At 38.2% G+C, this 26,689-nt stretch overlaps 1 protein-coding gene and 1 pseudogene across 1 annotated transcript in view; both read left to right on the top strand.

The window, feature by feature from the left end:
• The first annotated feature begins 6,012 nt into the window (after positions 1-6,012).
• On the top strand, positions 6,013-6,959 carry LOC114505089 (annotated as a pseudogene).
• Positions 6,960-10,805: 3,846 nt separating this feature from the next.
• The window catches only part of VSIG1 (V-set and immunoglobulin domain containing 1), a 30,369-nt gene continuing 14,485 nt past the window's right edge, over positions 10,806-26,689 (top strand). The window contains exon 1 of the mRNA XM_028523402.2: positions 10,806-10,903. Coding sequence (XP_028379203.1) covers positions 10,855-10,903 — 49 coding nt within the window. The 5' untranslated portion in view covers positions 10,806-10,854. The remainder of the gene's footprint in view (positions 10,904-26,689) is intronic.

Genomic DNA, 26,689 nt, shown 5'->3' with positions numbered 1-26,689 from the left:
CTACTGAAGAGAACAGAAAACTACCTAATTGTACATGTGAAATGCGATGTGGCTTATATAACAAGAATATTTGAGATCAGCTGAGGAGGGCGAGAATATGAGTCCTGAGTCTACTGTTGCTATATATGAGATTTGTACAAATTGCTTACTTTCCCTATACTTCTATTTTTCACCTATAAAATGGGGATAATAATACTACCTGCCTTGTAAGGTTTTGAAGAGGTTTCTGACACTCTCTCTCTCTCTCTCTCTCCCCCGTCTCTGTCTCTCCCCATTCTCTTCCTCCCTCTCTGGGTAAATCACATAGACATAGTCCTTATCCTCCTAAAGAGCTTCCATTCTTAGAGGCATGAACAGGACCATTACATAAATAGTTATGTTATCCTTTAAGTGCTGTGAAAAAGGTATTTCTTGTACCCAATGTAGTAAACATGAGATCACATCATGTGAGAATCAGGAGACACTATATGAAAGATTTAGCTTTTGTGATTAGGCACCCATGATGAGTAGATTTTGGACAAGTAGACTTTGTAGGGTAGACATTCTAGGAGGAGGGGAGAGCCTTGTAAAAGCACATGGGTGGGAAGGTGAGGCATATGTTCAGATAACAAGGAATATTCAATTTTGTTTGGCAACCACTTGTAAGACTTCAGCCAGCTTTGACATTCTTTGGTATTACAAATAGCAAAAAAAACACATAGGAAATGTAGGTTGGGTACTTATTGAATGCCAGATAAAATGCTTATGTCTAGATTAAAAGTGATGGGGAATCATGGAAGCATTTTGAGTATAAGAATGAAACACAATTAGATTGAATTTTAGAACTTATATGGCAGGTTTATAAATGGATTGAAAGACAGTAAGATTGTAGGCCAGGAGATAAGCTAGGATTCTAGTGCAACCATCTAAATGGGAGTTAACACCAACTGAACTAAAGTATGGCAGGAGATGGAAAGGAGAAAAGGAACTGAAGATAAGTTTTCAGTACAGTTTGATACTAGTAGAATAGCAAGGTGAATAAAAGTAGGAGATCAAGAATGCCCCACTGAAGAATTATAATGGGGGCACAAACAACAGAGGTTGGGAGCACAAGGTTGGAGACAGAGAATGGCATGTATGAGGTTAAGTTTGAAGCACCAGTGGGGTATATAAGTGGATTTGCCTGAGAGGCAGTTGGGAAAAGCATTGAACCTTTAATGGTTCTGTGATTGCACAGGGAACTTTTGAAATACTTTCTTTGGAATCATTCCAATAGAAATGAATTAAAATCTTTAGACTCTAAATACTGACTAGATCACATCCTTCTATATGTAATTCAAAATATTCAATATCATACAAATATGTATAAGGAATTCCAATAAATTCTGGTTTTCCCATGCTGACTACTTCAATGATCAAAAAATATACATGAAAAGTTTTACTTCAAGATTTCTGTGTCTCTTTTTTGTTTCTTTCCATTTTTCTGTCTGTCTTTCTGTCTCTCTGATTCTGATGCCATAAGAATGGCCTTGGCCCTGGCCATATGGGTCAGTTGGTTGGAGCATCCTGCCATACAACAAAAGGTTGCAGGTTTGATTCCCAGCCAGGGCACATGCCTAGGTTGCAGGTTTACTCCCTGGTCAAGGTGTGTAGGGGCCAACGGGAGGCAATAGATAGATGTTTTTCTCTCACATTGATCTCTCCCAAATCAATAAACATATTCTTGGGTGAGGATTAAAAAATTAGTCAGCAATTAGTATTAATAAAAGAATGACATTGGTCTGTCTTTTGGAAACCCAAGACTGCTTGGGCTGCAGTTGTCCCATTTTCCCCCCTTCACTCCCCTCCACCCTGTACACCCTCTCCTACCCATATCCCCCCCTTTAGTCATGTCCATATGTCATACTTATAAGTTCTTTAGCTTCTACATTTCCCATACTATTCTTACTCTCCCCCTATCTATTTTCAACCTACATTCTATGCTACTTATTCTCTGTACCATTTCCCCCTCTCTCCTCCTCCCACTCCCCTGTTGCTAACCCTCCATGTGATCTCCATTTCTGTGGTTCTGTTCCTGTTCTAGTTGTTTGCTTAGTTTCTTTTAGTTTTGCTTTAGGTGTGGTTGTTAATAATTGTCAGTTTGCTGTCCTTTTACTATACATGTTTTTTCTTTATCTTCTTTTCTTAGATAAGTCCCCTTAACATTTCATATAATAAGGGCTTGGTGATGATGAACTCCTTTAGCTTGACCTTATCTGAGAAGCACTTTATCTGCCCTTCCATTCTAAACAAAAGCTTTGCTGGATAGAGCAATCTTGGATATAGGTCCTTGTGTTTCATGACTTGGAATATTTCTTTCCAGCCCCTTCTTGCCTCTAAGGTCTCTTTTGAGGAATCAGCTGACAGTCTGATGGGAACTCCTTTGTAGGTAACTGTCCCCTTATCTCTTGCTGCTTCTAGGATTCTCTCCTTCATTTTTACCTTGGCTAATGTAATTGTGATGTGCCTTGGTGTGTTTCTTCTTGGGTCCAACTTCTTTGGGGCTCTCTGAGCTTCCTGGACTTCCTGGAAGTCTATTTCCTTTGCCAGAATGGGGAAGTTCTCCTTTACTATTTGTTCAATACATGCTCAATCTGTTGTTTTTCCTCTTCCCCTTCTGGTACCCCTATAAATGTTGGAACATTTAAAGATGTCCTGGAGGTTCCTGAGCTTCTCCTCATTTTTTTGAATTCTTATTTCTTCATTCTTTCCTGCTTGGCTGTTTTTTTCTTCCTTCTGGTCCACTCTATTGTTTTGAGTCCCAGTTTCCTTCCCTTCACTATTGGTTCTCCCTGCATCTTCCTTCATCTCTTTTATGGTAACCTGCATTTTTTCACGTAATTTGAGCCCAAAATCAACCAATTCCATGAGCTTCCTGATCACCGGTGTTTTGAACTGTGCATCTGATAGATTGGCTATCTCTTGGTCGCTCAAAAGGTTGAGTCCTGGGGGCGGGAGGGAAGAATGGCAGTACTTCCGCTCTCCTGGGGCTTCAGTAACCCCCCTGGAATCGTGGGTTGTGCGCTCTGCCCTGGTCCACAGTGCCGCCTCACTGGGTCTGCCAGCCACCACTTGCGTACTCAGGGTCCACTGCTGCACTGCAATCTTGCACGTCCCGGAAGGCTTACATGCTTGGTTGCCTTATGCACCTAGTTCTCCCCATCTTCGCACGCTGCACCTTGTGCCCACTCCTCCTCTCCACCCCTCCTACCGGTCTGGATGAACGGGTTTACTTCAACTTCTTGGCTGTCTGACTTCCATTCAGATAAATTCTCTGTCAGTTCTGGGTGTTATTCTGCCTCTAAATTGTTGTTCTATTCTTGGTTGTGCGTGGAGGTACGGTGTATCTACCTATGCCTCCATCTTGCCAGAAGTCCAAGACTGCTTTCTGAGCTGGCTCCCAGGCTTTACAAAGACAGCAGACTCATTTCTTTGTAAGTATACCTCATTTTTTTTTACCACAAAAGAGCATTATGGAGCTTAATCCCCTACCTTATTCATTAGAATAATGAATGACCTAGATATTTTCAAAGAGCACATTCCCTGAAAGTATAGTAATTTGTTCTTATTCAGGACATTAGGACATTTTAAAAAACACCATTTCATCCTATCTCACACAATACTAAACAAATGAATTTCAAGCCAAAAAAAGAAAAAGAGCTCACAGACAACAGTGTGGTGATTGCTGGGGGGAGGGGGTGTGGATGGAGGTGGAAGAGGGTATAAGGGGGAATAAATGGTAATGGAAGAACATATAATAAAAATGAACTAAACAATAAATTCCAAATAGATCAAATCCAGATTCATAAGTTTATTCACATAAAAAACACCTGCTATGAGAAGGACATTGTTCTAGGCCCTTGGAATGAACAGAGAATAAAACAAACAGAAATATCTGCCCTCTTGAAACTTACATCCTAGCTGGGTGAAAAGCTGAATAACGAGTAAACTGTATAGTATGTTAGAAGGTAGTGATTTCTATGGAAAATGGAAAAGGTAGGGGGGTGATTGGGAGAGCTGGAGTAAAGAAAGCTGCTGTTTTAATTGTGTGAATAGGGGAGGTGTTGTAAACTGACATTTGAGCAAAGACTTGGAGAAAATGAGGGAGTTGGTGTCACTGATATTTAAGTCACAGACAGAGGCAACTACCAGTGCAAATTCCCTAAATAGTAGGAGCGTGCCTGGTTAGTTTGAGGATCAATAAGATCACTGTGGAGTGAAAGGTAGTAGGTGAGGTTGGAGAGGTGGTGCAGTGGGTGAGGTAGATCATTTTAGGGTCTTCTAAACTCTTGTAAAAACATTGGTTTTTACTCTGAGAGAAATTGGAGACTATTGGAGAATCCTGAGCAAAAGTAAGACATGATCTGTCTTACATATAAAAGGATCATTCTGGCTGTTGTGATAATAGACTGCAGGGGAAGATGGGGAAAGCAGAGATGAGTTACAATGCTATTACAGTGAGACAGGCAACTGATGCTGGTAGGTCAAACCAGGGCAGTAGCAGTGAAGGTGATGAAAGTGATAGGAGCCTGTATATATTTTGAACATGGACCCAAATGAATTGGCCGATTAATTAATTAAATATGGTACATGAGAGAAGAGAGGGGGGAGTCAAGGATAACAAACTTTTGGCCTGAGCAACTGGAAGAATAAAGTTGTCATAACTGAAAGTCAGGATAAAATTATAGAAGCTTTAGAAAAGATATTATATATTAATATTAAATATCATATGATAATATATCATAACACTTCTATAGCCTTGGATTGGGAAAAGCTTTCTTAGGGAAGACTTGAATCTCAGAAGCTTCAAAATAAAAATTGCCAGATTTAATTATGATGAAATGTTAAATTCTTAGTAGAAAAAGACAATTTTTAAAGTGATGAACTGGAAGAAAATATTTATAATGTATATACCAAATTCAGATTAAGATTCATAAACTATAAAGAGTACTTCTATAATATTAAAATATAAGCCAATGGGAAAATGGTATAAGGCCATAAATGCAATTCACAAGGAAAGGGACACCAATTAGGCCAGTAAATCTGTGAAAAAATGTTTGACCCGATTAGAGAAATACAAATTAAAACAACAATTTTCACGCATAATACTAATAAAAATAAGACTGATAATGTTGACAAGGCTCAGGAGAAACAGTCACACTTACACACTCTTAATGGAAATTCAGATTTGTAAAGAATTTCTGGTTGATAATTTTTCATAATCTACAAAAAATTAAAATATTTATACCCTTTGATCCAGCAATTCCATTTCTAGGTACCTAATCTACAGAAATAATCACACGAAATGGGAAGATATATAGGCAAAAGGATGTTCACTTCAACATTGTTCATACAAGTGAAAAAGTAGAAATGACCTAAGAATTTACCAATAAGAGAATGGTTAAATAAGTTGTGGTACATTTATACTATAAAATACAATGCAGTCTTAAAATGAATATGATAGATCTACAGATATTGTTGTACACGGTAGCATGAAGAGATAATAAAAATGCTTTTTCAAGGTGAAAAAAACAAATTATAGAAAATATGTATATTATGATTACCTTTATGCTAAAAAACTCATGTGTGTGTATGTGCAAATTCATAAAGGTCTGAGAAAAATGCAAAACTCCTAATGCTTGTGAGTATGGCATGGGATTACATACATGAGTGAGAGAATGCAGATTTTCTCTTTATTCTCTTTATACTTTGTTCTTTTTTAAATTTTATTTTTCAATTACAGTTTACATTCAATATTATTTTGTATTAGTTTCAGGAGTACAACATAGTGGTTAGACAATCATATACTTTCTTTACAAAGTGGGCCCCATGATATTTCCAGTACCCACCTGGCACCATACTTAATTATTATATTACTGACTGAATTCTCTATGTTGTACTTTACGTCTCCATGACTACTACTTTGTTATATAGAATCTCTTTATAATCAAATATATTGCTTTTATAATTTTTAAGTTAAGAAATGAGCTTCTTTTTTTTTTTCCCAAGGAACACCAAATGGCGGATGACACCAGTGCTGTAGGAGGGCTAGGAGGCCCTGGGGGCCCCGGAATGGGAGGCCACGGTGGCTTCCAAGGAGGATTTGGCAGCGGCATCCAGGGATGAGGTCGCAGCAGGGGTCAGGGTCTGGGTTGCAGCCATAGAGCTCGTGGAGGCAAGGCCGAGGATAAGGAGTGGATCCCCGTCACCAAGTTGGGCTGCCTTGTCAAGGACATGAAAATCAAGCCCGTGGAGGAAATCTATCTTTTCTCTGACCATCAAGGAATCTGAGATCATTGGTTTTTTTCTTGGGGGCATCCCTCAAGGATGAGGTTTTGAAGATTATGCCCGTGCAAAAGCAGACATGTGCAGGCCAGAGGACCCAATTCAAGGCATTTGTCACCATTGGAGACTACAATGGACATGTTGGTCTGGGTGTTAGGTGCTCAAAGGAAGTAGCCACTGCCATCATCCTGGCCAAGCTCTCCATTGTCCCTGTGTGGCGAGGCTACTGGGGGAACAAGATTGGCAAACCCCATACTGTCCCTTGTAAGGTGACCAGGTACTGTGGCTCTGTGCTGGTGCACCTCATCCCTGCACCCAAGGGCACTGGCATTGTCTCGGCCCCTGTGCCCAAAAAGCTGCTGCTGATGGCTGGTATCGACAACTGCTACACCTCAGCCAGGGGCTGCACTGCTACCCTGGGCAACTTTGCCAAGACCACCTTTGATGCCATCTCTAAGACCTACAGCTATCTCACCCCCGACCTCTGGAAAGAGACTGTGTTCACCAAGTCTCTCTACCAGGAATTCACCAACCATCTGGTAAAGACCCACACCAGAGTTTCTCTGCAGAGGACCCAAGCTCCAGCTGTCGCCATCACATAATTTTTGTACAAGGAAAATAAAGTAAATTAAGCCTGTTAAAAAAAAAAAAAGAAATGAGGGATAAGTCAGATACTGCAATTTATTAAGTTGCAGAATTTCTGAAAGTTCCCGAAGAAGAAATGTGGAGTCAGTAGCATATGTGTTACAATTACATTTACACTGTGGCACTGTGTGGTGTGATGAGAAGGACAGCATCTAATGCGTACTATGTGGCCTTGGGAAAGAGACAATGTTTCTGAGCCTCAGTTTTCTCATAGAGAGAATGTAGATAATACTTGCCCTATTTATTTTATTGCCAGTTGTGAAGATAAAATGGAAAAGCAGTTTAAAAATGATAAATTCCTATAAAAATGAGACATTTAATGTTTCATGTGCCAGTTAATGACCCACTTCTTTTGAGCAATAGTCAATAACATCAAAATTCAGACTGAAACAGAAAGTCTAGATCATCTCTGAGAGTTTATTTTAACTGAATTCTACCACTTGGATAGTTAGGTTCCACATAATACAAGTGTTGGCATTTTACCTTAATATTCTAGAGTGTCTTATTTTTATGAGATATTCTGGTGCAGATGGTTTTTTTGCAGTAGCTTTAAATCATACCCCCTACTGTAGGCATCCCAGGGCCAACCACCTTGGACATACTGAATTAATGAACAAGCTTGCTTAGTGTTCGCTTTGTACTTAGCACTCCCCTGTGGGCAGGTGGCCAGATGCCCAGGTTTGCCTGGGATTGTTACAGTTTACATTCTCCCATGTAATTGCTAATAGTGCCCCTTTCACTCCCAAAAGCATCCTAGTTTTACATATGTTCACCTTACTATGCTCACCTTACTACAGTAAGCTATGGGTCATGGAAGGAAACTTAAGAAATCACTGGCTTACCAACTTAGAAATTTCTTTCCCCATCCCAGCTCCTCACCACTGGAAAAGCCATTACTACCTACAGAGGAGCCATTATGGTCCTTTGGAGACTTGGTGGACTCAGAGGTAAAGGCAGAACCAAGGCTGAGAAGAGCTGGTGTGGATCTCCAGGGGGCTGCCCTACAAGATGTTCTCTATAAAAACTCCCTTAGACCACTAGAGAAGTGGTTAATAAAGAGATTATTGCATTTCCTAATACTCTTGGACAGAGATTTATCTGAGGGGAAAACAAGCATTTTATTTTCAATAGTGCAACCAGATTGGGGAATATTCACGGCAATTGGTTCCCTACTGACCTAGAGCTAATGTCTGCTTATACAAGGGAGGGAATATGTTTCTGGAAGAAATAAGGTTGGAAAGAAAAAAGTAATTGTGAATCATGAAATATTCTGGGGAGTAAGATCTTTCCTTAGGGAAACCTAGGTACATGGTACGTCAGTGAGTCTTGAGGGTGGGAGGCATAAAGTAAGGTGAGTGACAAACACATGCAATATTTATTCAGGAAAAAAAATGTTGCCTTGCATTCAACCAATGTCTTAGAAAGGGAAAGGAATATTCTTTCTCTGCTGTCTGCTGCTCCTTCTCCTCACCTACCCTGTATGGCCCAGTACCCACAATTCAAGGCAGTGCGACATTATGCACCTAAGTCTGGGAATAAGACTTCTGTTTATAGCATCCCTTCAGCAAGAATGTATATTCTTGGGTCCAGTCATTGAGCTTACCAATCCATGTTGGAACACACCTTTTCTTAAGTTTGGAACTGCCTGTGTAAGACCTGGACCCTGACCTAAAGGGTCTCACAGTCACTAGATTTAGGAGTGCCCCAGTTAATAAATAGGAAACAAGTAGAGAGCAATCAAGTGCCAACTGTAGAATATTGGATCTCTGTGTGATGCGAATTTATCCAAGTGGGAGTCCTGACAAGGATGTTATATGCGTTCACCAAAATTTTCACATAAGATGGTATGACTGATCTGTACTAAGAATATGTTTAGATAATATAAGGGGAGACCCAAAAAACTAAAATGTATTTATAAAAATTACGTATTTATTCTTACATGTTTAAACTTCAGTCACCTTCAAAGTACTCTTCATTTGATGCAATATAGCTATGGAGATGTTTTTTCCACTACTCATAACAGTTTTTGAACTTTTTGATTTTGATGTCTTTTAGTGCTTCTGCAATTTTTTTGTTTCACTTCTTCCACATAAGCAAAATGTTTCCCTCTGAGGACTTTTTTCATCTGGGGAAATGGAAAAAAAAAAGTTGGTTGGGGCGAGATTGGGTAAATAGGGAGGGTGGATTATGAGAGTCATGCCATTTTTGGTTAAAAACTGCTGAACACTCAGCACAGTGTGGGCAGGTGTGCTCGTCAATGACCCATCATAAAATGGGCAAGTGTGTCAAGTCTTCAAAAACATTCACTGAAGCTAAATGCAGCCTCTCACAACACCAACTGGTCCACTGATACAGATGCATTCCTAAAACACTCACCTAGTGGGGGAAGCCTGTACTTCAAGGGTCCCACCCTCCAGAAGATAATTACTTTTGGGGGGGCCCCCTTGTACAAGGAAAGAGAAAATTCTAAGTAATGATGGAAGACACCTGGAACCAAGCCTTTGGCACCAGATAGGAGAATGGACAGGAAAGGCTGTGAGAAAAAATCAGGCCTCATGGAAGCAAAAATGTCTTTCTGAAAAGCAGTAGGAAATTGGCTTGGCTAATGTGAGATGGGGCAAAACATTTCCCATAAAACACCTCTGAAACTTGTACATATTTCATTTGAATACCTTGAGGCGATAAATCTTGAGAGCGTTTTTCAGGTGGATTAATATGTCTTAAGTTAAAAAGAGGTAAGGACAAGATTTGGGAACCTGGGAATACAGATTAAGGACTTTGGATTTGATGAAGTAGTTCATAATGCTGTTATTGAAGAAGTTTGATCAGGGTTGCAACATTGGTATATGGTTGGTACACTGGGTGAAGGAGGAAGAAGTCAGGGAGACCATTTAGGAAACTGCTACAGTATGCCAGGGATTGAGGATCTGGACCTGGTCCATGATGGAAACAGCAAATTGGAAAAAGGACAAATCTGAGAGCAATTATAGAGATGTAAACAACAGGACTTCAAGACTATAAGGGAAAAGCCAGAGGAGGCCCTTAGGTATTTGAGGGTAACATAAGCACAAGAGGAGCACTGTTAGAAGTTCTTGTTCACATGAAGGCTTCTCACCTGTGCAGCCTGCCATTCCCTCCTATTGAACCTCCTTTCCAAGGAAGTCTTGTAGCCCCTATTCAGTACAAAAATTCAGACCCATTCAGTGGAAGTCTTAAAGCATTTTTCCCTCATTTGATTTTGCAAAATTAGGTGAGTAAATGCTGTGAGTTTTCTAACCCAGAAGACAGAAGCACAGAATTAATTTTACTGCCTGGTAGTGAGAACTGACAGGGCTTCAGAAAAAGTATGACATGTCCTGAGTTTATTCACATAGAAATTAATGCTTTTTTTTTTTGCTTCATAACCCCTGCACTCTTTTTGTCTCCTGAGAAAATCTTAGAGCACCAATTTACTAACCTAATTTGTAAAAGGGTGTTACTGAATCAACATTTTAAGACTTTTATGGAAATATTTGAAATTAATTAGCCTTGTCAACTTTTATTTGCATAGGCTCTCTTCCAACTGTATCTTCCCCCCTAAGTATAACTTTTAATAAAATTTATTTTAAACAAAACTTAGAGAATCTGTATACAAAGAACTTGAAGAATTTAAATACGTGGGTTTATTATTAACACAGTAGCAAATACATCAAGGAAACCCATCCCACGAAAAATGTTTCAAAGAAACAGAAATCTGCTCTGCAAAGGCTCTGTACCCAGTACGCAAGCCCGAAAAAGCTTGTTTGCTCAGTGATGCCTACAGATAAGCCTGCCCAAACCTCAGTGTGATTAAAGAAGCCAGTTTGAGACTTAGCCTAGCCCAGGCAAGCTACTGGTCCCCAGCTGCACTAGACAAACTTCAACACAATGGTGTTCGCATTTTGGAAGGTCTTTCTGATCCTAAACTGCCTTGCAGGTAAGGAAAAAATCTCCAAACCACCAAAGAAAATTGGAAATGGAGTTTCATTTTAAACTGAAATTGTAAATTTTTACAAAGAATATTCCTGTACTGGAACAGAATTATGATTAGTATTCTGAGTAAAATAATGTTCAGGAATATTGCTTAGCAAATATGTGCTATGCTGACTTGGGAGATGGGCAGCCTGTAAATAGAATTGTTTTCTATAGCTTCTGAATTTAAACATATTTTTAAAGACAAATAACAGTAGCTTTTTTTTTCTTTTTTTGGAGTTTGAAACTGAACAAATGACTTACTCAAAAGCTCAAGCTTGTGTTAAGGATTTTTTTTTTCTTTTTACTTGAGTATTATTTCCTTTAACTTCCCTGTGATGGACCTAATTTGCTACAGCAGGCAGAGCCTGGCTGGGAGGGCCTGCCGTGCTTTCCTACCTACCACTTCTTAAGGACTTGTACTTTTTAAGCCTAAGGCCATATTTTGGAAAATATGTGAGGGACTTATCATTGTGCATAATATGGGTATTTTCAGGGATTTGAGCAGAACAAAATCACTTTTAGAGTTAAAACCCTGATGTTGGTTAGACTCATAAGAGATCAGTAGTTCAGAAAAATTCCTTGGCTAGTTTTTTCAAATACCAGATATATTTTGAATTTATTCTTTTTTAAAAAGATTTTATTTATGTATTTCTAGAGAGGGAAGGGAAGGAGAAAGAGAGAGAGACAGAAACATCAATGTGTGGTTGCTGGGGGTCATGGCCTGCAACCTAGGCATGTACCCTGACTGGGAATCGAGCCTGCGACACTTTGGTTCGCAGCCCGCGCTCAATCCACTGAGCTACGCCAGCCAGGGCTTGAATTTATTCTTATATAATTAGGTCCATGGTAGATAAAATAATATACTTTCTTCCCCAAATTATATCTTTTTAAAAAGATTTTATTTAGCCCTGGCTGGTGTAGCTCAGTAGATTGAGTGCAGGCTGCAAACCAAAGTGTCGCAGGTTCAATTCCCAGTCAGGGCACATGCCTGGGTTGCAGGCCACGGCTCCCAGAAACCCCACATTGATGTTTCTCTCTCTCTCTTTCTTCTTCTCTTCCCTCTCTAAAAATAAATAAATAAAATCTTTTTAAAAATCTGGGAAAAAAGATGCTCTGTTGATTTTTTGATGCTCTAAAGATTTTAGTTATTTATTTTTAGAGAGAGGGGAAGGGAGAAAAACAGAGAGGGAGAGAAACATCAATGTGTGGTTGCCTCTCACACGCCCCCTACTGGGGACCTGGCCAGCATCCCAGGCATGTGCCCTGACTGGGAATTGAACCTGTTACCCTTTGGTTCTCAGGCTGACACTCAATCCTCTGAGCCACACCAGCCAGGGCCCAAAATTATATCTTTAATCCATCAGTAATATTAGGCAGTCATTAGCATGAGGTTTATTAAGTATATTTAATGACATAAGAAAATGCTCAAGATAAAATATTAAGTGAAAAAGTACGATACACACACATGCCTAGAATAAATTGCTAGAAGGTTATATACCAAACCACTCATAGTGATTTCCTCTGGGTGATAAAATCATACATGAGTTTTATTTTATTCCCCACCTTTTCCATATTTTCCAGGGTTCTACAAAAAATATTATACTATTTTTATAACCATAATAAAATGTTATTTTCCAAAACTATATGATTTTTAGTAATAGTTCTCTAATGTTCATTACAAGATGCCTAACCAAACATGTTGTACGGATTCACCAAAAGGCAACATAGACAGAGCCAAAGGGGGTAGGATGGAGGGTGGGAGGGGTGAGGGGCAGTGGTAGGGGGAAATGGACACAACTGTACTTGAACAACAATTGAAAAAAAAGGCAATACTGCATTTATCCAGTGATCTAACCAAGACTTACAGCTGGAAAAAGCCATCTTTCTCAATTTCCATCCAGGTGGGAACAGGTTTTACTATTTTCCCTTTCCCCCAGGAATATTAATTTTAAACCTTAATGTTACATAGTGAAAGTCTCTGTTTCCTTTAGAGAGCTCCCAACTAGCTAATTGGGTAGCCCCTCAGCCTCCTACACCAGCCCTCTAAAATCACACCTGTAGTCATACCTATTTCCCTATATGAGGCCTTCCCTTCATCTGGCCTATACTAGAGACTATATATATATGAAAATTATATATATATAATTTTTCCTGATAATAAATGTAATGTGCAGTAATTGTAGAAAGGTTGGAAAATATAGAAATAGTTAGATAATAAAAATCACAAGCAATCTTACCACAGATTTGGGCGAATTTCTTTTTCCTTTGCAAGTGTATATATGAGATTACAAAATTGGGTTTATACCTTATATGCAATTTTTATTGTTCAAAAAATCACTTACATGATATCAGGTCTTACTTTATTGTGACTTTTAGAACAAGGCCCAATCAGAGTGACTAATAGATATTTCAGAACCTTTGTTCTTAAATTACTGCATAATTGGTTTTATTGGCATATAGTATATACTGTGCATCTACATATACACAATCTAGCTGGCCCAAGTCAAAATATGGTAGTGTCAGCCTAGATATGGTAATGTGGTAATGTGGCATAATATTGTATACTGCTGTTTTCCATGTTTACATAGGTATGGATGTCAGAGAAAGATTTCAGTAGTCTATAACTGACATTAGTAGTGTCCATCAGTTGATTCAGAGATGGCTGTGAGGTTTCCATCAATGCATAATTTGATGGGCTAGCTGAACTTGTCTCCTGGTCAGGAAAAATGTCACAATTTTTGTGTCAAGCATGGTGCCAGCCGTGTAGTGGGCACAAAGGAAATATTTATTGAAAGAATGAATTACCTTTTGAAATCCTGTCATTTGCAACATGTATGGACCTTGAAAACATTATGCTAAGTGAAATAAGACAGATAAAGACATCCTATATGACTGAAATTATATGGGGAATCTTATTAAAAACCTGAATTCATAGAAACAGGAGGTAAAATAATGGTTACCAGTGTGGGTGGGTGAGGAAAATGTGGATATGTTGGTCAAAGGGGACAAACTTCCAGTTATAAGATGAGTAAGTACAGCATGGTGACCATAGTTAACAATATAGTATTATATACCTAAAAGTTGCTAAGATACTAGATCTTGTGTTTGCACCACAAAAAAGAAATGGTAATTATGTGATATGATGGAATGTTAGTTAATGCTATGATGGTAATCATTTTGCAATATATACTTTTAATCGAATCTACACTTTATACACATTAAACTTACACAATGTTATATGCAATCGTATGTCTATAAACCTGGAAAAATAAAAGAATGGAGTACTTTCCCAAATTCCAAAGATCCAGAAATGATTCTCACATATATATTTAAAATCAATTTTCTGTACAACTATGCAAGACAGATTTTATTCTCATCTTTCTAATGACTCCATAGGAAGTCATAGGCTAAATTCTATTTTTGGAAAATGGTTTCATTCAAAGATGTTGTCTTTGAAAAGTTCATGCATATCATGTTACATGCTTGTAATATATATTAGTCACCTTTTGGAAATGTATGTTGATTGTTTTCCATTTTCTGGAGGAATATGCTATGCATTTTAAAGCAGTAATATATTTGGACTTTGGTTTTGTAGTCAAATCCAAAACATCAGTGATCATTTGGTTATATTACCTTCTAACTGAAAAATGATGCAATTTCACATGAAGTTGCTATAAATTAAATCACTTCAAATGCATCAGGCTAAATATGACTATTTGGGGAACTTTTTGCTGTGTTATATAATAATACCCCCCAAGAAGCAAACACCTGCCACATTGTAGGTGTTAAAAAAATGAATGAACAATCACTACCAAAACATGAGGAATTTAAAATCTTTTTAGAATATTGACTAATTTAAGTATATATACCTTGGGTTATTTTCCTTTAATAATAGGCACTGAATTTTTAATAGTCTGTTTTTAATTTTATTTTTCCAATACCATTTATACCCCTTATACCTTCTTCCACCTCCACCCATTGCCTTCCTCTACCCTGCAATCATGACACTTTTCTCAGTCGCACATATTTCAATTAAATATGTGGGTTTTTGTGTTTTTTTTTTTGTACCAGGCAGCTCATGAGTGAAATTGCAATCCTAAATTTTGTTTCAATCCAGAACTAATCTTTATTTTGGTGCTTATTCACAGTTTTGTTAATGTAGAGATTTTTCTGCCTTTTTTCAATTTTTAAGAACTTCTCTGTTTAGAAAGTTAATCCAAAGGAAGGGGAGGTTTTTTTCCTCCTGACACTCATAGAATCATCTCCATTTTAGGAGATGATTTGCACTGCTCCATCTCCTAAATGCACATCTCCAAATTTGCACTGCTCACTGTGCACATGTGGTTATTTAAGTTTAATAAATTCAAATTAAATAAAATTAGAAACCCAGTTCCTCAGTCACACTAGCCACATTTCAGGTGCTCCATAACTACATGTGGGTAATGGCTACTGAATTGGAAAGTATAGAGATACAATATTTCCACCATCATAGAAAGTTCTATTGCACAGTGCTGGGCTAGCGGATGATCTCAGAGGTTTAAGTAATGCATACCAATGGAATGATGTAACATTTTTTAAAAGTTCATCTGGAAATATATTGTTCTTAGCTCTGAATTATATTGTCACTATAATACGGATGGACAATTTCTGAAAACCATCTTTTCTTCAGAATCTAAGAATTGATTATCGTCCTGAGTATTGGGAATCTTGGCAATAAAATGGTTTGGATGTATTGTCTTGCCAACTGTCACCTATTTATAGGACAAAGTGTATATTCTTAAAAACATATTATCTCCCAGTAGATTTGGAGGTTACTATCTTTATTCCAAGGTAATGTTGTTGAACTTTTACAGATCTCAAATTATTTATATGTCTTCTATCTTAAAAAGTTGAAAATCTTTAAATTGGATTTATAGTTCCAAATACAAATCAAGGTGTATATACTTAAATCAAGAGATTTTCATATGCCTCCATTTTGGTCTGCACTATAAATGGCTTCCAACCATATTGACATGGCAGGAAGAAATTGTGTCTGTCTTGTTCATTTTTGTTTCCCCACTGTCAGCACTGTTTGTGGCACAGATAGGCACTCAACAGATATTTGTTGATAGGCACCATGGCCTCTTTCATGACTTGTCTTTTGTGAGAATCATGTTTACTCTGCCTTCAAGCAGTTTTGTTGAGAACAGCCCTAAAAGTTTTTGTTGCTATTGTTGTTGTTGGCCGTACATGATCATAGGTTCCCACCATTAGCCAATTCCATAAAGATATTGGAACCAAAACTAGAGGACAGAAATGATGGCCAAATAGTATCTTCGAAATCTCTATTTTTAGAGGAAAGCTTCTGGGAACTTTAATGGCCATCATATCCCCATTCTATCCTTTTTTTTTTTTCCTTTTAGTTTGGACACTGTAGCCAGAGACGAATATGGCAAACTTCCAGGAGAAATGAGGTGGGCTTTTGAGGATGGGAGAGTACCACTAAGCTTTCTCCAATGAAATTTTAATCAGCAAAAGTAGCTGCTTTCTGTAGACCAATTTCATTTTGGGGAGAGGCACTATGGAAACCAGAAAAACATGGAAAGAAAACATTTGGAAGAGAGAAACTGCATGGAGTTAGAAAGTGTTGCATTGGTCCTGGCTGGGTGGCTCAGTTGGTTGGACTGTTTTCTCATGAACTAAAAGGTTGTGGGTCCAATTCCTGGTCATAGTACATACCTAGGTTGCAGGTACAATCCCTGGTTGGGGCAAATACAGGCAGTAACTGATCAATCTTTCTCTCTCACATCAATGTCTCTTTCATCCTCTTCCTTCCCCTCTCTCTAAAATCAATATACATCCTTGGGTGAGGATTTTTAGAAAAAAAGTGTTGTTTTGCTGTGTGCCCTAAAGCAATTCTCTCAATTCATCAAGACATTGGTTGCCATATAAACAGTGTGGCAGAGAAGCAGCTGGACCAGGTAGCCTTGCTGTGAAAGAGAACATGGCTATTGATTCCAGGAAACAAGCAGTAACCACCAATACAATGGTTGGCTTTTTCTTTAAAATTTTTCAAAATGTTTGTCCCTTCCCTAAGTTTCTTTTTCCTGATTGCTGCCATTAAGAAAAACAAAATTAAAAACTCCTTGGGTATGCAAACTTGGGATGGGAGCCAGGAATTTGTCTTTCTGTACTATTTCCTCTGATTTTCTTGCAATTTCTGTACACTCATCCCACTTCCACACCTTGTCTATAACCCTGCAGAGAGCTAGGGTTTTCACTCCAGCCACCCTGTAGCAGAGAGAGCATCTTTTAAACTTGACCTTTTTTTCTAATACCTGGCTGACAGTCTTATGTTCCATCCTGGAGAACTGTATTCTTTAACTTTGCAATGGATATAACCAATTATTTAGAAGAGCTAGTGCCTCTACAGTGTTGCCGACATTATCTTCTATAACAGCTCTTTCGAAAATGTTTATGTAGTATTGAGAATTTCAAACACAGTGTGCTGGATTTTGAGGTATGGAGCTTTTTGGTGTTCGTTTGAATCATATGGGTAGCTCACCCTTTTGCAAGGCCAACAGTTCTTAAAAATTTGTGGTCTCAGGCCCTTTTTACACTTTTAAAATGCAAGGGAGATTTCTGACTTAGACAAAATGGCATAGACCTGTTTCTCCTTGTTTCCCCTGCTAAGAATAAGTACAAACCATTCCTGGACATAAAGCAAGAATCGACTAAGGCAGAACTCTGAAAGATGATTTTTTTAAAAAGCTTGGGACTCTGAGAACAACAGACAGCCAAGGTATCTTACATCTCTTCACCCAACAGAAGTGAACTCAGGCATGGCACTTCCTGATACTAACCTAGCAATAGAGAGAAGCACATGGGTAGACTCACTCTTCCCCAAGATGGAATGGGAGTCCCTCTGACATCATATGAGCCCAATACCACTGGCAAGGGGGAATCATCAGGAGTCCCACCAACAACAGTAGACAATGGAAGCATGCTCCTTCCTCACTGGACCTGAGACTCCCCACTTTCACACAGAGATCCTGACATTGGAGGATGAACAGACAAGAGGGATGAAACCACAGCAGTGCTGGGTTCTGGAATGCTCTTTGTCTTTGTGGGTCTGAGACTCTCTCCCCACAACAGAAATACTAGGAGTCCCATTGTAACAATCCCCCACTGAGAGATGCTGAGCAACCTGACCTGGGAAAACCCTTCCGCCCCCTCAGACAACAGGATCAGAGAAAACCAAAGCCCTAGTAACATCAGATAAACCAAAAAGACCACAACAACACCAGAAAAACTCTGAAAATTAAACTAGTGTTAGAACTACAACACAGAAAAGTAAGCTCAGGCCTTTGTGCAAAACATAAAGAAAATATAAAATAAAAGAGACTGTCTGCTGGTCCAAGTTCCAGCCAAGATGGAGACATAGGTAGAAACCCTTCACTTCCTCAAACAACCAAAAGGAAGATAACAACCAGTCTAAAGTCAATATGTTAAAAAAAAAAAAAAACAGAAGTGCCAGGAAATCAAACCACATGGAACTTCGACAACCAAGGAATTAATGAAGCAGTCAACAAAACCAACCAGACTGGTACACTGAGACAAAGAAATATGGTCCAAATGAAAGAACAGAGCAAAACTCCAGAAAGAGAGCTAAGTGATGAGGAGATTGCCAACCTATCTGATGGAGAATTTAAGACCCTGGTAATCAAAATGCTCACAGAACTGATTGAGTTTGGTCGCAAAATGAAAGAGCAAATGAAAGATACCCAAACTAAAATAAAGGAAAATATTCAGGGAACCAACAGTGACAGGAAGGAAACCAGGACTCAAATCAACAATTTGGAACAAAAGGAAGAAAGAAACATCCAAGTGGAACAGAATGAAGAAACATGAATTAAAAAAAAATGAAAAGAGGCTTAGGAACCTCTAGGACAACTTTAAACATTCCAATGTCCAAATTATAGGGGTGCCAGAAGGAGAAGAACAACAGCAAGAAATTGAAAACTTATTTGAACAAATAATTAAGGAGAACTTTGCCAATCTGACAAAGGAAATAGACTTCCAGGAAGTCCAGGAAGGCCAGAGAGTCCCAAAGAAGTTGGACCAAAGGAGGAACACACCAAGGTACATCATCATTAAGTTACCCAAGATTAAAGATAAAAAGAAAATCTTAAAAGCAGCAGGAGGAAAGGAGAGAGTTACCTACAAAGGAGTTCCCATCAGACTATCGGCAGATTTCTCAAAAGAAATCTCACAGGCAAGAAGGGGCTGGAAAGAAGTATTCAAAGTTACGAACGGTAAGGACCTACATCCAAGATTACTCTATCCAGCAAAGCTTTCATTTAGAATGGAAGGGCAGATAAAGTGCTTTCCAGATAAGGTCAAGATAAAGGAGTTCATCATCACCAAGCCATTATTATATTAAATGTTAAAGGGACTTATCTAAGAAATAGAAGATGATCAAAAACTATGAACAGTGAAATGACAACAAACTCACAACTATCAACAAATGAACCTAAAAAAAAAAGTAAAACAATGAAAACAAAAACTAAGCAAACAAGTAGAACAGGAACAAAATCAGAGAAATGGACAACAGAATCAGAAATATGGAGGGTTTTCAGTGGGGAGGTGAAGAGGGGGAATAGTGGGGGAAAGGTACAGGGAATAAGAAGCATAACTGGTAGAAATAAAATAGATGGGGAGAAGTAAAAAATGGTATAGGAAACAGAGAAGTCAAATAACTTATATGTACAACCCATGGACATGAACTAAAGGGGGGAATGCTGGAGGGTTGGGGGTACAGGGCAGAGTGGGGATAAAGGGAGAAAATTTGGGAAAACTGTAATAGCATAATCAATAAAATACACTTTAAATAGAGATTGCTAAAATAAAACATTTAAAGAGCAACTTCTTAACATAATGGCCAAAATATCTGTGGGATTTGATGAATGTATAATGGCATGTATCCACCATTATATTACTATACAGATTGTTTTCACTGCCCTAAAAATCCTCTATGCTCCACCACTGTCATCCTCTCCCCTATTACCTTGCAACCACTGTCTCAATAGTTTTGCCTTTTCCAGAAAGTCTTGGAGTTGGAATCACATGCATGTAGACTTTCTGGATTGGCTTCTTTCACTTAAGAATATGCATTTAATGTTCCCCCAAGTCTTTATAGCTCATTTCTTTTTAGCACTGAATAATATTCCATTGTCTGGATGTACCACAGTTAATTAATCCATTAAACTACAGAAGAACATCTTTGTTGCCCAAATTTGGACAATTATAAATAAAGCTGCTATAAATATCTGCATACAAAATTTTGTATGGACATAATTTTCCACTTATTTGGGTAAATACCAAGGAGTGCTATTGCTGGATAGTATGGTAAGAGTATGTTTACAGTCCAGATGTGGTAAGAAACCACAAAACTGTCTTCCAAAGTGGCTCTACCATTGTACCTTCCCACCAGCAATGAATGAGAGTTCCTGTTGTTCCACATCCATGCTAGTATTCAGTGTGTCAGTGTTTTCAATTTTTGAGTTTCTAATGGGTGTGTAGTGGTATCTCGTTTTAATTTGCATTTCCCTGATGACATATGATGTGAAGTATCTTTTCTGTCTTTTTTATTAAATATTTTATTTATTTATTTTTAGAGAGGGAAGGGAGGGAGAGAGAGAGAGAGAGAAACATCAATGTGCGGTTGCTGGGGACCGTGGCCTGCAACCCAGGCATGTGCCCTGACTGAAAATCAAACCTGCGACACTTTGCTTCACAGCCCTCACTCAATCCACTGAGCTATGCCAGCCAGGGCTGTGAAGTATCTTTTCATATGCTTAGTTGCCATCTATATATCATCTTTGGTGAGGGGTCTGTTAGGGTCTTTGGTCCATTTTTTAGTCTGGTTGCTTGTTTTCCTTTCATTAAGTTTTAATGATTCTTTGTGTATTTTGGAAAACAGTTCTTTATCAGATATGCCTTTCGTAAATAGCTTCTCCTAGTCTGTGGCTTGTCTTTCTATTCTCTTGATGGTATCTTTCTCAGAGTGAGAGTTTCTAATTTTAATGAAGTCCAGCTTATTTTTTTTTCTTTCATGGATTTTTCCTTTGGTTTTGTATTTAAAGTCATCATCAAAACCAAGGTCATCTAGGTTTCCCTTATGTTATCTTCTAACAGTTTTATAGTTCTCCTCTTTACACTTAGATCTGTGACCAATTTTGAGATAATTTATGTGAAAGGAATTATCTCATCCTGTGTAAGGTCTAGGTCTGGATTTGGCTTTTGGACATAGACATGAAATTGTTCCAACATCATTTGTTGAAAAAGATTATCATTGCTCCGTTGTTATTGTTGTTGCTCCTTTGTCAAAGATATGTTGCCTGTATTTGTTTGGATCTGTTTCTTGGCTCTCTATTTTTTCCATTGATCTGTGTATTTTTTGACAATACTACACACTCATGATTACCATATGTTAGCTTTATAGGAAGTCTTGTAGTCAAGTACTATCAGTCCTTCAACTTTGTTCTTGTCCTTTAATATTGTGTTGGCTTTCCATATAAACTTTAGAATAAATTTGTCAATATCCACAAAATAACTTGCTGGGATTTTTATTGAGGCTGCATTAAGTCTACAGATCAAGTTTGGAAGAATTGACACCTTGACAATATTGAGTCTTCTTATCTGTAAACATGGAATATCCATTTATTAGGTTTAGTTTTCTACTTTCTTTCATTAGAAATTTTAGTTTTCCTCATACAGATCTTGTACAGATTTTGTTAGACTTAAGTATTTCATTTTTGGGGGTGCTGATATAAATGGTACTGTATTTTTAATTTCAAAATCCACTTGTTCACTGTCAGTATATAGGAAAGCAATAAAATTTTGTATATTAACCTTGTATCCTGAAATAATCACTTATTAGTTGCATGAGTTTTTTGTTTATTCTTTTGGATTTTCTACATAAACAACTATGTTATCTGTCATTTCTTTCACAACTTTTTATCTTTTATTTCCTTTTCATGTCTTTCTGCATTGGCTAAGACTTTCACTATGAAATTGAAAAGGAGTGATGGAAGGGACATCCTTGCATTCTCCCTGATCTAAGCAGGAAAGCTTCTAGTTTTTCATTACTAAGTACAATGTTAGCTATAGGTGTTTTATACATGTCTTTTATCAAGTTGGGGAAGGTTCCCTCTATTTCTATTCTTAGCTTATTGAGAGATTTTTTAAAATCACAAATGGGTGTTAGGTTTCATTAAATGCTTTCTCTTTATCTGTTGATATTATCATGTGATTTTTTTTTAGCCTGTTGCTGTGATGGGTTGCATTAATTGATTTTTAAATTATATTTTATTGGTTATGGTATTACAGTTGTTCCACATTTCTCCACTTTTCCCTCCACCAAACGCCCCCCACTCCTTCAGGCAATCCCTACATCATTGTTCATGTCAATGGGTAATGCATATAAGTTTTTTGGCTACTCCATTTCCTCTCCTGTACTTTACATCCCCATGTTATTCTGTAACTGCCTATTTGTACTTCTTTTTTTTAAATGTTTTATTTATCTACTTTTAGAAACAGGGAAAGGGAGAGGGAGAAACATCAATGTGTGGTTGCCTCTCACATGACCCCTTCTGGGGACCTGGCCTACAACCCAGGCATGTGCCCTGACTGGGAATGGAACCTGTGGCCCTTTGATTCACAGGCCGGCACTCAATCCACTGAGCCACACCAGCCAGGGCTATTTGTACTTCTTAATCCCCTAAACTCCTCACCCATTCTCCACACACCCTCCCATCTTTTTTTGACTCAATTGTTCATAGATATGTATTTATTGCCATTTTATTGTTCCTAGTTTTGATATTTTTTTCTTAAATAAGTCCCTTTAAAGTTTCATTTAATAATGGTTTGGTGATGATGAAATTCTTTAAATTTTTCTTGTCTGGGAAGCTCTTTATCTACCTTTTGATTCTAAGTGATAGCTTTGCTGGGTAGAGCAATCTCAGCTACAGGTTCCTGCTTTTCACATCTTTCAATATTTCTTGCCAGTCTTTTCTGGCCTGAAAATTTTCTTTTGAGAAATCAGCTGATAGACTTATGGGAACTTCCCTGTAAGTAACTCACATCTTTTCTCTTGCTGCTTTTAAGATTATCTCTTTTAATCTTAAAAGCAGCAAGAGGAAGGGAGAGAGTTACTGACAAAGAGTTCCCATAAGACTAGCAGCTGATTTCTCAAAAGAAACCTTAAAGGTAAGAAGGAGCTGGAAAAGAAGTATTCAAAGTCATGAAAGGCAAAGATCTGCATCCAAGATTACTCTACCCAGCAAAGTTATCTTTTAGAATGGAGGGGCAGATAAAGTGCTTCCCAGATAACGTCAAGTTAAAGGAGTTCACCATCACTAAGCCCTTATTATATGAAATGTTAAAGGGACTTATCTAAGAAATAGATCAAATACTATGAACAGTAAAGAGACAACAAACTCACAACTATCAACAGCTGAACCTAAAACCAAAAACAAATACAAAAACAAACCAAGCAAACAACTAGAACAAGAACAGAATCACAGAAATAAAGATCACATGGAGGGTTATCAGTGGAAAGGTGGAGGGGAAGAATGGAGTGAAAGGTACAGGGAATAAGAAGCATAATTGGTAGGCACAAAATAGACAGGAGGAGGTTAAGAATAGTATAGCAAATGGAGAAGCCCAAGGACTTATATGTACAACCCATGGATATGAGCTGTGGGTTTGGGATGGGAATGCTGGAGGGTGAGGAGGGTGGTGCAGGGAGGAGGGGAATAAAGGGGAGGAAAAATCTGGAACAACTGTAATAGCATAATCAATAAAATATACTTTTAAAAGATTCTTTATCTTTAACCTTTGACATTTTAATTATGAAGTGTCTTGGAATGGATCTCTTTCAGTCCTGTGCTTCCTGGAGTTGAATGTCTATTTCCTTCACTGAGTTACAGAAGTTTTCTTTCATTATTTTTCAAATAGATTTCCAACTTCTTGCTCTTTCTCTTCTCCTTCTGGAACCTGTATGATGCAAATGTTGGAATGCTTGAAGTTGTCCCAGAGGCTGCTTACACTATCCTCATTTTTTTTTTATTCTTTTTTCTTGTTGTTCTGATTGGTTGTTTTTTTTGCTTCCTTATGTTCCAAATCATTGGTTTGATGCTTGGCTTCATCCACTCCACTGTTGTTTCCCTTTAAATTGTTCTTTATTTCAATTAGTGTATCCTTCATTTCTGAATGGATCTTTTTTATGCTATTGAAGTCCTCACTAAGTTCCTTGAGCATCCTTATAACTGTATTTTGAACTTGGCATCAATAAATTGCTATCTCCATTTTGTTTAGTTCTTTTTCTGGAATTTTGATCTGTTCTTTCATTTTGGGCCATGTTTTTTCCCTGCTCCTTTTTGGCAATCCCCCTATGTTTGATTCTGTGTATTAGGTGGAGCTGCTACGACTTCCTGTCTTGGTAGTGTGGCCTAATATAGTAGGTATCCTGTAAGGCCCTGTGGCACAGCTTCCTCTACCTCCCAAGCTGCATACTCGTGGTGCCCCCTTCAGGTGGGCTGAGTACATCTTCCTCTTGTAGTTGAGCTTTGATTGCTGTTGGCAGGTCAATGGAAGTTATTTACTCAAGCCAGTCAGCTGCAAGTACTGGCTATGATCACTGACCACCAACCTCTGTTCTCTACGTAGGATCAGCTGTGTAGGGCAGAGTGGTGGTGCTCCAACATGATCCGTAGCTGTCCACTGGGTGCGCAGGCTCTGAAGTTTTGCAGGTGATGCAGGCCAAGGTCAGCCCCCACCTATGTTTTTCCCAGGGCTATCCTGCCTGAGCTATGAAGTAATCTGAGATGGCTGCTACTTGTGCTGGACTTGGAGATTCCCCAGTGAAGCCAAGATGTCAATATAGTCTGGCTACTACTAGTGCCAGGCCTGGGGCCACTTAGCAAGTGGCCCCTGGGGGCTAGGGGCTCACTGAGGCTGGCTGTTCCTTGTTTGAAAGGATTTAGGAAGTTGTGAAGCATGAGCCGAGACCATCCATGCATATGGAAAAACAGCTTGGGTCAGCCCTTAATTTGGGTTGGACAGAGTTCTAGGGATGTCCAGGTCAGGGCAAACAGTGTTATCCAGGCTGATAGTCTCAGATATGACACTAGCCTGCCAGCTCTGTGGTCCATCAGAGGAGGGTTCAGAAAAGTGCAATGGCCTCTGTTTGCCTTGATTCCAGACACTTCAGTTTCTCCCTGTATGCCACTGGTGCCTTTCAAGCTGCTAATCCAGTGTTGGAGCTCAGAGGGAGTGAGTCTGAGTAAGTCCTGTGTGGTGGTTCTTTAAGAAGAATTGCTTAGGACTCCAGAGGTTTCTTCCACCAACTCCATTCCCACTGGTTTTTGCAGCCAGAAGTTATAGGGACTTATTTTTATGACACTGGAACCCTGGGCTGGGAGTTCTGGTGCAGGGCTGGGACTCCTTGCTCCCAAGATATCCTTCCCAAATTTTTTCCAGTACACGTGGATGTGGGACCAACCCATTCCATGTCTCTGCCTTTCTTACCAGTCTGGTTGGGGTGGTTTCTTTAATTCCATATTTGTCAGACTTCCACTCCACTCGATTTCTGACAGTTCTGACTAATGGTTGTACTATATATTAGTTGTAATTTGGATGTGGTTGTGTGGAGAGGTGAGCCATGACTGCCTACGCCACCATCTTGACTAGAAGTACATTAATTGATTTTTAAGTGTTGAACCAGGGTAGCATACCTGGGATAAATCCCACTTGGTCATGGTATAGAATTATTTTCATATATTGTTGAATTTGGTTTGCTAATTTTTTACTGAGTGTTTTTGTATTTATGTTCATGAGATGTATTTGAGTTCTTTTCTTATATTGTCTTTGTCTGATTTTAGCACTAGGGTGATGAGGCCATCCTATAGTGAGTGAGGAAATATTCACTCTGTTCTACCTTCTGAAAGAGATTATAGAGAATTGGTATAATTTCTTCCTTAAATATTTGGTAGAATTCACCAATGAAACTATCTGGACCTGGTGCTTTCTGTTTTGGAAGGTTATTGATTATTAATTCATTTTTAAAATAAATATAGAATAGATATAGGCCTGTTTGAATTGTTTAATTTTTCTTGTGTGAGTTTTAGAATATTGTATCTTTCAGGACACTGGTCCATTTCACCTAAATTGTTGAATTTTTGGTTGTAGAGTTGTTCTTGTATTTCTTTATTATCTTTTTAATGCCAATAGAATCTGTAGCAATGACCTTTTCTTCATTTCTAGTATTAGTAATCTGTGTACTCTGTATTTTTTTCTTAGCTTGGCTAGAATCTTATCAATATTATTGATCTTTTCAAATAACCCATTTTGGTTTTATTGATTTTCTCTAATGATTTCTTGTTGTTTTTTTTTTCAGTTTCATTGGTTTCTGCTCTAGTTTTCATTATTTATTTTCTTTTGCTTACTTTGGATTTAACCTATTTTTTTTCTAGTTTCCTAAGGTGCAATCTTCCATTATTGATTTTAGATCTTTTTTTTTTCCTTTTCTAATATATGTTCAATGGGGTAAATTTCCCACTAAGGACTGCTTTTACTACATACTATAAATTTTGATAAGTTGTATTTTTAAAATTATTTTACTGTTGTTCAAGTACAGTTGTCTCCATTTACCTCCCACCACTCCCCTCCCACCCCAGCCATCCCAGCCTCCCTCCCCTGATTCCAT

This window comes from Phyllostomus discolor, chromosome X, assembly GCF_004126475.2.
Source record: "Phyllostomus discolor isolate MPI-MPIP mPhyDis1 chromosome X, mPhyDis1.pri.v3, whole genome shotgun sequence".
Classification (NCBI taxonomy): domain Eukaryota; kingdom Metazoa; phylum Chordata; class Mammalia; order Chiroptera; family Phyllostomidae; genus Phyllostomus; species Phyllostomus discolor.
Note: the sequence above shows the minus strand (reverse complement) of the source record. Positions and strands in the feature narration are given on the sequence as shown.